At 35.6% G+C, this 12539-nt stretch overlaps 1 protein-coding gene across 1 annotated transcript in view; it reads left to right on the top strand.

Annotated features, from left to right (window-relative positions):
• Positions 1–12539, top strand: part of nme7 (NME/NM23 family member 7) — a 37722-nt gene that overhangs the window by 13106 nt on the left and 12077 nt on the right. Inside the window, exons 8-10 of the mRNA XM_048199764.1 lie at positions 4282–4346; positions 5163–5231; positions 7631–7732. Coding sequence (XP_048055721.1) covers positions 4282–4346; positions 5163–5231; positions 7631–7732 — 236 coding nt within the window. The remainder of the gene's footprint in view (positions 1–4281; positions 4347–5162; positions 5232–7630; positions 7733–12539) is intronic.

Genomic DNA, 12539 nt, shown 5'->3' with positions numbered 1-12539 from the left:
CAGAGTCCTTTCGTGATTGTCTTCTGCTTGTATAACTGTTTTCATCCCTTCCTGGCCTACTGTTATTTTGCTTGTTATACATTGATGAGTATAAAACTCCCAAAGCCAGTTCGTACTCTTAACCGAGCCTTCGCTCCGGATTTGTCCAAATCCGTCTCCTGATCCCTGTTCATGGAGCATGCCGCCAGGGCGCTGACCTGTGAAATCTCAAATCCTCTCGATAGGGCTGAGGTAGATATTTCACATAGTGGTCGTGGACTAAGCAGGCCCCAAGTTGATTTTGTACATTGCTGTGGGCTGAGTAAACTAGAGGGAATGTTAAACATACATACACACACCAGTACCCCAACAACAGACCCAATCAGTCATGAACACAAAAACAATACATACTTCAAGACCTCAAACAGTTTTGGCGCACTTTATATGTCGATTTTAGGGGTTTCAATCCTTTACTGATAATTTGCCTCATTATTGAAATGTCCTTTTCATTTCGAACATCTAACAGTCCCATCAAAATAATGTTCAAAAAACAGTCAGAAATGTCAGATTGCAACACTGAAGTTTTATGGTCACTCTTTTAGCTTTTGCTAAACTTCATTTTGCCTTGTTAGCATTACGTCAACTCTCTATTAGTCACCAAATTTTCCAACCAATTGCACACCCACACTCATATTCCAGCTACCAACCTCCCGCAGTGTGTCTGTTCTCAAGACCTTTATCAAAAGTGCTGGCAACCACTGATTTAAAGAGGATTGCAGTCTTGATTACCTCTTGATTGGAGGTCTGGAGCCCACCAGGTTTGCAAAAGGAGTAAATAAAAATAGCCAGTAATGAAAGTCCCTGCTGAGAGTGCCTCAACATGACTGTAATTAGACAGATTATGCGGCAACTGCTCTGTTCATTTTTTCAGTATAGTCATGTGGCTTGGTTCACCTTGTGTTGTAACATTACTTTTGGATTATAGACTACAATAGCATGTTGTTCGCATCCCTCAACTGTAGTTATGCACTGATTTTAACTTATAGTCTTATCCTATGCAATGTCACTTTGTGCAAGATTGAATTTTATGATTGTATGCTTTCCATTTCTCGTCTCCATCTTCAGACCTCAAACCTATTATAAACATTTGAGTCCTCAAGAAATGGCAAGCCAGATGGGAGCAGTGTAATAGAAACAAACTTTACAAAATCAATCCTATGGTTGGTGGGAAACGGTGTCCATTTTGAAAATCATGGGACTATGTTATCTACACTCACTGACGAATAGACCACTCCAGACTAACCTATACGTTTTTTTTAATGGGTGAAGATCCTCCTTTATGTCCCTTTTGCCAGTGTCCTTTATCGCTGAAACGTATTTTGATGGACTGTGATGGCTTAAACTCCGTTAGGACTCTTACTTTTCAGTTGACTCTTATGAAGTAAGACCAGATGTAGTTTTAGTATTTTTTATTTATTTTTTTTTATCAAAAATAAACTTTAAAAACCTTTTTAGATTTTTATTTTGCTGGTCTATTTTAATTTATTTATTTTTACTTTTTTATTATCTTTCACTTTTTTCTCACCACGGATATCCGCTTGTTAAGTTACAGCGTCACAGACATTAATATTTAATGATTTATAAAAGATGAATCACTGTCTGGCCATCTGGGATTTTGATATGGAGATAAAGGTTATGATTATAATTTTTGGAAGTATTACACCACATCGTGTGTGTAGATTAGCACCATTTGTTGTTTTCTTGTGGTATGAGAATTTTGGAGCAGTTATGTTCATTTTTGAAAACGCACGTTTTTAATAAGTAACTAGATAACACAGCTTGGGAGTGTGTGCAGTGTACGTTGTAGAACAAAACATCAAAGTATCATCAAGTTATGTTTACCACAGGCTTTATTTTTCTCATAAATTTAAAAACCCCATTGCAAATTAGACTTCTGGGTTCTGGCACGTAGCTGGCATGGCATTAAACTATAAACAAACAAACAAACAAACCATTTTTGTCTGAACAACCTGTAATCTTAATGAATAAAAAGTTAAAAAGAACAGCATTTATGTGAAATAGAAATCTTTTTTTAATGTTATAAGTATCTTTACTGTAACTTTTGATCAATTTAATGCATCCTTGCTTGAAAATATTAATTTATTTAAAAAAAACTTAATGACCCCAAACTTTTGAACTGTAGTGTATACTGTGGAAAATTAGCTAATTATGCCATGTGTGACCTTGTTTTGTTATATTATATAGTATGCGTTGTGACAGTGCATACTGTAGCTGTAGGTAAAGGTCATAATTCTCTGAACTGTCTGTGCCTGGCATATACTCGAGCAAGCAGCATGCCATAATAAATGGGTAATGATTTACTCAAACCTATTGTCCAGGGTTAGGGTCATATCACAGAGTCGTTGTGCATTTTTACCTGCTCACTTTCTCTGTTTTTTTTAATAGAATACAATGATTAACCTAGTATGCAGTGTTTCTCTAGATGGATAATGTTGTCATCAAGGTCACGCTACTTCAGTATGAAATAGCTTAAACTTTGGGCATCCTTCATTAATGTATCCTGAGATTCACGCCATATGGTCCAAAGTCTATAACACTAAAGTTAGCTGTAGCTGAAAGCATTTGTAAAAGTCTGACCTATTGATATCAGACCTTTAAACATATGTGACTTTCTTTCAAAACTACTATCCGATTAAAAAGTCACTCTGACCTTGTAAGGGTTTAAGTTACAGCATTTGTATGTGTCATCCAGTGAATCCGTATTTTTTAAACTGAAAAAATCTCAGCCAATTGAAAAGCAGTTTGATTTGTTTTGAACTGGCTCATGACTGGAATAGACAAATGTGTTGCCAGGCAGCGCTGATACCATTGCCTAGCAACAGGGCTGATGTGTCTGGAAGCTGCTGTCAGAATTGGAACCTTTAGGGTCACCAGTGGTGCCTAGGGAGGGTTGGGGATGTGTGAAGATGTCATTTATGTGAGAAAAGAAAATTCTCTGGAGCAATTACTACTGTGCATAGGGAAATAATCTGTTCATGCTAAAAGTCAACTACATATGATAATGTCCCTCTTATTTCTTAGAAAATGTTAAATATTAATTTTTAAATATGGAAATATTAAACGGATCCTTGCACTTTTCTGCAATTGAATTAAGATTAAAAACACATTTGATTTGTGCTTTGTAGTATTTGCCCTTTCTCTTAAAGATATGAGAAAAAGCAGCAAATATAATTGCTGCCATGAACATATCTGACTGCACTGTGAAACAAATTCAATATGAATATAATAAAAAAAACATGTTATATGTGCTGATTGATTGGTAATAGTCTTTAAAACATACAGTAAAAAATTACTGTGCTAAAATTGAAACCACAACCCCCTAAATCAGTTCAAATTGATACATACCTCACAGTGCCTTTTATTAATATAATCTTTCAGCACTCAGTCCAAAGGAGAGGACCTGGAGATCGCTCTCGTGTTATTGAGATCAAAGTCTCTCCTTTGAAGTCACTCCTTCATGATCTTGAGAACTGTTTGTTGGCCTTTAACTCGGCGTCATCATATCGGTTAAATGGAAGGTCAAAAGTCTTGCCATTTAATGAGGCCTATGCAACATATAGTTCTTTAACTGCAGGGACAGTCACCCTAGAGCAAGGGCACATAGTCGACAGAGCAGGATCACATGAGTTTCTAGATCAATTCTACTTGATATTGAACTTAAAACCCTGTTAGCATCTTAAATCCTTAATCATTAGACTTCTATCTAATGATTAGTCTGCTCTTAGAAGTGCAAGTAATGTTTCCAGTAGCACGCAAATTTACCCTGCACTATACTTTGCTTTCCTTAAAGGGGAAATGTCATTTTTGCAATGTTTTTTTTTAATATACACTTGGTAGGATTACACACTTTACCTTTAATTGTATGATTCCTTTTAATCTTTTTTTTTTTTTTGTGTGTGTGTGTGTGTAACTTTTTTGTTATTTATTATTCAAACTTTTGGGCCTGAAAAATCCTTAATTTATGCAGTCACTGTACCCCTTAAAGCTATATCATGTGTAGAGAATATATGTGGAGAATGATTTCAAATATTGAAAATCAGTCTGTGTTTGCATGGTTTATTCTTGTATTAAAAGTTATATATGATCTAGAGAGATTTTTGTCAAATGTAAGAGTGCATTCATGGCAGTTAAGGGTTATTTTATTTTATTTTATTTATTTTATTTTATTTTTTGCCGTTTTAAATTAGCATCTTTCATTTAGACTGTCTTATATTTTTCCAGCTTTGACGGGAAAGATTCTCAAGGCAATCATAGAAAATGGATTTGAGATATCTGCCCTACAAATGGTAAGTATTTTAGTTCCATTTAAATTACTTTTCAGTTTTTAGATACAATAGCAATAATTACAAACGGTATGTTCAAATAATACAGTTCAATTAATTTCAGCAATGAAAGATACGCACATTTTATGGATATTAGACCAACCTCTCTTTCAAAAAACAAACAATGAAACTAATACCAAACGTAGGCTAAGTAAAAGGAGTCTCTCTATGAACCAAGGGCAAACACAATTATGTTTTCCCTTTGGTGTAACCTGACCCCGTATCGACCATACATTCTGTGACCAGATCAGTAGCCTTCCAAACCTCCAAACGAGTCCTCTGCTGACCAATTACAGGGCTGCAGCTTTGTCACATGATCCTGCTGAAAATAGTGTACAGAGGATGCCCCTGGGCAGCAGTGGATCAATGAAGATTTTGTTACTATTAGGAAGCATGTATGTCCAGGGCTGAGTTGGTGATCAGTAAAAAGAGTATCAGACAGTGATAATGGTGTGTTAGAATGGTTGGCCTGGAGATTTTATCTCTAATGTGTTATGTGTTGGATAACCCTGAAAAATACACCATTTTCTAGTCAGAATTATGATTAATACATCAAATTTGCTTGTGAAAATAAATATTCTTGTTTATTGTTTGTATTGTGTGTGTGTGTGTGTGTGTGTATGTATCTATATATATATATATATATATATATATATATATATATATTTCTATATATATATATTGAATGTTTTTACTCATTTATATGAGTAATAATGTCCTTAAAAGTGTTAGTTTTTATTCAATATTCAAATTATGACTTGGTTTTCCATTATTCTACAGTTCAACATGGATCGAGCGAATGCTGAGGAGTTTTTAGAGGTTTATAAAGGGGTTGTAGCCGAGTACACTGTAAGTATATGTTGCTGCTCTCTCTATTATGATTTCAATTGTTGCACTAAAGTACTATGTACTAACATTTAAATCAATCATTTGATACAATGCACTAATTGTGTAGATACATCATTTACATTATACTAATATTTAAAAAATACATGCATGTAATTACAGCTGTTATTAATTTCTATAAAATGCATCTGTAATAACACTGTTGACCCTACACCTACACCTTAATCCACTCTTAAACTTAACCATACCAAACCACTAAACCTGTCCCTAGTTTAGTAGTTTCCCACCTCAATAGCAGCAGATACGTTTTGCAATACCACATGAACACAATAAGTACATTGCATAACATTTATTTTTGATGTAAGCACATAGTAGTTAAAGACACCTCATATAAAGTGGAACCAAATACATTTATTAAACCCTTGTTTTTATAGCTGCTCATACGGTTTAGTTGCTGTTTAAACTTCATGACAATTCAAGGGTCCAGTCAAAGGAGGTTCAGTTCTGCTCCCTTTTCCAGCTCAAATGAGATTCTAGTTGTTCATTTATTCATTGAGTGAAGAAGGTGTATTCGCCAAAGCATTGATTGTAACTGCATTCACACCTGTCTCCTGCAAACTTATCTGTCAAGGCATCGATGGGGCATATAAAAATATATGCATGCTCGCCTCATGGCAGTTTCCCTGTTCTTGACAGAGAGTTGTGTCACAGTACGTGGAATTTTGGTTCACAGGAACAACCTTCACATTCCTGTTTGCTATTTAGCTTCAATAAATCACTGTCTTCTCTTTCTATTTCAGCCGAAAAGCAATAATTTATTTTATAATGTTCACACAAGTCTTTTAGACCAAAAATAAGCCATTTTCAGTTCCGGGTCATTAAAGCCAGAGGCTATTTTGGAGTACAGGTCTTTGTCTGTTGCCATGAAAACTGTCTCATCAACATATTGATTGCCTCACATTTACCAAAACGCAGACTGCATGCTGCAGGTGCAAAGTACCTATGAAACACTTAAGTGAGTGTGCCACTATTTTTGAACTATACTAGTGTAAGTGCACAAATTTAGAGAATGGGATCTAATGATGTTGTTCTGCAAAAATATACAGTAAAGTCATGTATTGTCTTACTCTAGCTGCTGAAACAAAGTGTACTTGTGCCAAGCAGATCTTATTGTGATCTTATCAGTTATAGATTTAAAGACCCTGTGAAGTTCCATGATATTATAATATAGTAAACAATGATTTTCCCAAAATTTAGCACCATGTTGCCATGTCATCGCTCATCCTCTTATTATGTAATGTAGGGCACAGCCTTTGGTAGTAATTTCATAGTAACCTAAACCATGATCTCCACTACAGGCATAATCCTTGCATTGCTTTGCAATGTTTGCATACTCAAATATATTCCATGTTATCATTGTATCATATCATTGTAACAGCACTGCTTATATGGGGTTGCAGAGACTGCGGTTACATTGACACTGAGATTTCTAATGAAATGGGGAAGCTCTTTGATGCTTCTCTGTCTTCATTATTTAACCATAACCTACACTCTTAAAAATATTGGTTGCCATATATGGTTTCATGAAGAACCTTTAGCATCCATGGAACCTTTCCATTGCACAAAAGGTTCTTTATTGTAGAAAAAGGTTCTTTAGATTATTAAAATGAAAGAAAAAGAAAAAAAAAAACGTTTCTTTTTAGAACTGTTCACTGAAAGGTTCTCTGGACCCGAAATCTAAAATTGTTCCTCTTATGGCATTACTGTGAAAACCCTTCTTGGAACCTTTATTTTTAAGAGTGTACAACAGTTTCTCATGCAGGTTATAAATGGTTTATGATGGTAATTTTTCGGGTAATATAACTTTTACAATTGTTGTTTTTATTTTTGTAGATCTCATAAATGTTTGATTTTGAAATATTTGTTTGTATGTAGTCACAAAATGTAACCCATACATTGTTAATAGGTTTATCCGAAAGGCTTTGTGTCTTTGAGATGCAAAAATGGAACTAAGTGCTTATTCTTTTTGAAATATAAAACTAAAAAGATGCCATTGCAGGCTGTTCAGTGGTCTGTGCTTTGTGGGCTCTTCACATTCACCCCATAATTCTAATACCCCACAAAGTTATACATACCAAACACAGAGGCCAACTCATCAAACCAGATTAAAAGAGAATGAGAACTAGTCTTGTTGCAAATAACCTGTTCCAAGAACAATAGCAACAATTGTTTGCTTTGACATCCTTTAATTTATATATTTATTAAGAGGCACACTGGTAACTTGAGTCCTCCAGCTGCTCCAATGTCTTCCCAAGGTCTGTTCAGATAATAAGCTCTTTCATTGGTACAGGCACCGCAGGTAGACCAGGGGAATCGTTAACTCTTGACTGCTTGTGTTGCAGAATATGGTGGATGAACTTTGTTCTGGACCTTGCATGGCCCTGGAGATCCATGCTACTGATGCGCCCAAAGTCTTTCGGGATTTCTGTGGACCAGCAGACCCTGTGAGTGACAAGACTGTTCAATCCCATACCATGTTATAGTGTGTGTTTCTCTCCCAAGTAATGTGCTTATACCCACAAGCATAGCATTAATCATTTCAGTTCTCTTTTTATATACTGTAAGATCTGAGCATTCATCTTTAACGTGACTTCAAGGTCATATCAAGGCTTTATGAAAGTTATAACAGAGACTTAATGGTCCTTCAGTCTCTTGGACTCAGTGACCTCTTTTTCCTTATGTATCATGTTATCTGTAGCGCTCTGAAGGCATATCATTTGTACCCCAACCAGGTAAAAACCTGCTTTGTGTCTGCATCAGCCAGTCGAAATGTACACCGCCATGAAGGTTTCGTCTTTTACGAAAGATTAGTCTGCCCACTCATGTTGCATGACGACTGTTTCCGCTCTAGGTGGCCACAATTCTGCCAAGTTTTCTACTACTAACAGAGATAGCTTGTTAACTGCAGGTACCAGTCATGATGTACCATTAGATAAGGATTACAATACCTGCTCCTTTGAGTCCTTGGGTTAGGGTTTATCGGCTTTACGCACAGCACTAAAAGGTTTGATAATAATGTGGACTTTGTCATTTTCAGTGTGGCACTCGCTTATGGTCAATTTGGTTCCCTATGATGGGTAAAATGGTTGACTATGGGCTCTAGAGTTTTAGTCAAAGACCCCATGAATTGTTAGCTTTTAGTCATCTATATATGTACATAAGTTAAAAATAAATTGACAAAATTATCTTTTAGCAGATACACATTTAAAATTTAATACATTTTTAATATATATCAGGATTTTTAATAAAAATTGAATAATACAATTTAAAATATATAACAAAAAGTATTTATGACATCTTACACTCAATATATATCAAAAGTTTTGTCCAGTATAATGCTCTCTGTATTAGAATTCCTTCTTCTAGCAGTAGCAAGTAGCATTTCATGGTTAATGTCTGTGACATGAAATGAAGGCAAGCTCTTCAATATGTGTCATCACAAATTGCTGATTCATTGCGAATATAACACACATCATAAGGCAGTGCATTAATTTGTAATGATGATTAAACTGATTAGAACTACCTGTGCGTTTAACGATTTTAACGCACATCTTCCAACCAATCAGAATCGAGTATTCCGACAGACCGTGGAATAATAGAAAAAAAATTCCAATGAATAATATAGAAAGGATCAAATAAAAAATGTAATAGCCGCCACAAATAAATTAATACGTTTTCATTTTTTGCAGTTACATTGGGACAAATCATCCATTTAACAAACTCTCATGGCAATTCATGACTATTTTTTTGGCGAATTGGTGGCTAATTCTTATCGCATTCGTACAATCTGCTTACTCCCCGTTGACGATTAGGTTTATTGGTGGACCATTTTGCTTTCCTAAAAATCATTACAAGTCAAATTCATATGAAATAGCCACCTCGTAAAATAGATGCTTTTCTTATGAAAACTGTCTTGCTGTTAGCATTGTATTACTTAAGAGTGAGTATGGGCAAAATTATATGAAATGTTTCTATTGACTAAATTATTCACAGTTTATGCATTACACAAGCTGATGCTCACCTAATAGATATTTGTGTTCTTTAAACAAATGGCTTTGATACTCTGAACATGGCTCTAGTGTTGTGACCTTTACAAGGTCAAACTGGATTGCTCAATCATGGGTTCCGGAAAGAGCTACGCACTTCTCAATTGACAGTCCCGCCCTGGGTCCTCCCCCACCCTCTCTTTCTCACACACACACACACATGGTGCAGAGGGAAAGAGAGAGAGCGTGAGAGTGTGTGGTTGGTTGTTAAACACTCAGACAGGCTGTATATCAGCATTGTCTAGTCACAACAGCAACACTTATTGTCTTATATCTCACAAGTTCTTTTAACTCATGCTCTTTATTTTGACATGTTCTCCTGCTTTCCCCTCTCCTTTTGTGCTGGATCTGTGGCTACATGTCTGTGGTTTATAAACACTGCCAGTATGATGCATAAAACATAGTTATTATATGTGTTTTAGGGAGATAGACTGTTCTAGATATTGTACTGTAAACACTTTTTGATTGTTGCTGTGAATAAATGAGGGGTTACCATCCATTCCTTTTCATTCACCAAATCACACTAAACACATATACAACACAACCATGTGCTTACATCCATTTATAAAGTTAGAAAGCCTTGTATTAGTGTTTTAAACAGAATTCAGTAATTCATTTCTTCCTTCTTCAACATGAATAAATGAAGCACAGCACTTAGCAAGGTATGTACATGCTGTATTTTGTTGCCATTTTATTTAAAGTACAGTAAAGTTTTATTTTAGTACTATTTATGCAGTATACTATTATGGTATTTATAGCCCTAATATTTTAATCTATTTTTTATTTTTTGGAGATAACAATAAACACCACCTTTAGAAAGGAAATGTGGTAGGGGAGTGCCATCATCGCTCAAGCTGTATTTGAGCACATTTTGTCTGCGTAAGAGTGTTGCTGCTCTATGTTGGAGCTAGCATACTAACACTGCAAGGCCTTTATAGTGAACAACTCCAATTTGAGTCATTCTAATATTCATCATTTGGATTCAATGAATGTTCGTCCAATGAACGTTTGCTAGATAGTCTTGCAATATGCACAGTACTGTTTTGTGTTGATGACCAGATTTATTTCAGATGAACAGACAAAATAAAGTGGCTAGAGTAGCTACAGAGTGACTATCAACTGAAGGTGTGCCACAGACTGCATCTATTGTAATGGAAGCTGTGTGCATGCAGACTTATTTGTTGTCTCCTAGACCAGGGGTTCTCAAATTTGTAGGTCGCAGAGTGGGAAAAGATGGGTTGCGCGAGCAAAGTCACTTTGCTGCAGCCAAATTTATGTTTCAGTGAATGACACATACTGTACACAGACACAAACAGTTTAGTCTAGGGCTGCACAATATAACAACATTAAATAGAAATCGAGATATTGCTTGGTTTGATTTTTGAATCGCAAAGGCTGCGATTTAATTATATAAGTATGCGCTGCGTGTTTCAAAGTGATGCACGCGCGTGCTACTTGTAAAAACAGTGTTTTCAGGGTCTCAGAGTGGATCACATTATTAATGAGTAGAAACCCTTTCACTCCAATCACTGCGCTGTATTCTGCATGAGATTGCATTACATCGGAGAATTCAAATGTCATGAAAGGCTGTTTCAGGTCTGTTCATTCATCTCTGTCGTCTGTTCAACTCAGCGCTGTTGTCTTTTAGAGACATGGTTACCTCGCGTACATTTGGCTATCTATCAACACAAAGGGTAAATATGTTTGTAAAAAGCATTTCACATGTATACACAAGGAACGAGCATAAGAGTGTTTTCTGCGCTGAACACTGTGAGTTTAACCACTCTCATTACAGGACCGGAGCGAGTGCGTTTCAAGGTTTTATGGAGATTTCATACATCTGAATGTCTGTAAATGAAGAAATTAAAATGTAATTATTAAATACTTGATTTCTGTCATATCATATGTTTGATTAAGATTAAGCTTACAGTACCCTACCATCTCAAATATAATTGAGATCAATTATACTTGTCTAGCTGTGTCCTGGAATGGAAAATTTTGGGAATCCCTGTCCTAGACTACAGCAGTCCTTAAGATTATATAACAGGAGCAAAATGCAGAAAGATCAAATTGATCTGTGAGGCGGATATAAGGATAAACCATTAACACTTTGAGACTCCAAGATTGTGTGAACAAAAGAAGGGGAGAAATATTTTCAGCATTGTTTGTGAAGGATTAGTTGTAGTTCATAAAGAGAGGATAATACTCTTCATCGCTGTTTGAGTCTGAAGGCAGGCATGTTTTTCTTTCATTTCAGCCGAAAGTTTCAAAATCCTGTGCAAACACAAAGATTACATTAATTCGGGTCGGAATGTGTAAAGTTTAGTGAGAGCATCATAAAGTTTTCTGAGCACAAGACAGTTTTAATGACATGTTCTGTTGCAGAGTTTGGAGATCTGTATGATAGATTTTTGGGGGAAAAGGTCAGTGTTTGATGATGTGATTTGTCAGTCTAGATTCAGCATGCTTCATTAACCTTCTTTTCTGGTAACCTCCACACCTCTGAGGTTTTCCCACTGCCGAACACACTTTAGTGTTGTGTAATGCCTTATCAAATGGTAGTGACATGAGAAGGACTGTGAGAGTTGCCTTGTAACGTTTATTTTTGATTCAGAGAAAGGCCATATCGGGGAGCAGTACCACGGCATTGTCCATTGCATGGTGGAAAACAAGAAACATTATGTCAGCAACATTGAAGACTAACCTGAAGACACATGCTTCATTTGGAAGAATTTTGGGCCTCTTTGTGTCCTAATGTAGCATCAGCCCCTGTATAGAAGACATGAGATCAGTCAGACCTTGTTGTTTTGTTGTTTGTATTTAATTGGATTTCCCTATTCTTACATTTAGGTTACCTTTGCTGTCATATAACGTTGACTCAAAGTTGATCTTTAAAAACACTAATAATTTAATAACACTGTTAACATAATGTAATCTTTGGCAAATCTCAAAATTGGTATCCTTTTTTCTTCTTGCACATTATGATTTATGCCTAAATTCACTTATAGGAATTAAAATGACTAAAAAAGCATTTAAATGTTTCATTTTTAATGTGTTTAGGCCATTTATTGGTTGTCAACATAAACTGATAATTATTTTAACGTTAATGGTTGTCAGTTATCGGCTATAATTTTAATATTTCTCTCTAATAAAAGGTTTGTATGCAACAAATGATTTGGATAAGTATTCTTTTTGAAACCTCACT

Source organism: Megalobrama amblycephala, linkage group LG8 (genome assembly GCF_018812025.1).
Source record: "Megalobrama amblycephala isolate DHTTF-2021 linkage group LG8, ASM1881202v1, whole genome shotgun sequence".
NCBI classification, from domain to species: Eukaryota; Metazoa; Chordata; class Actinopteri; order Cypriniformes; family Xenocyprididae; genus Megalobrama; species Megalobrama amblycephala.
Note: the sequence above shows the minus strand (reverse complement) of the source record. Positions and strands in the feature narration are given on the sequence as shown.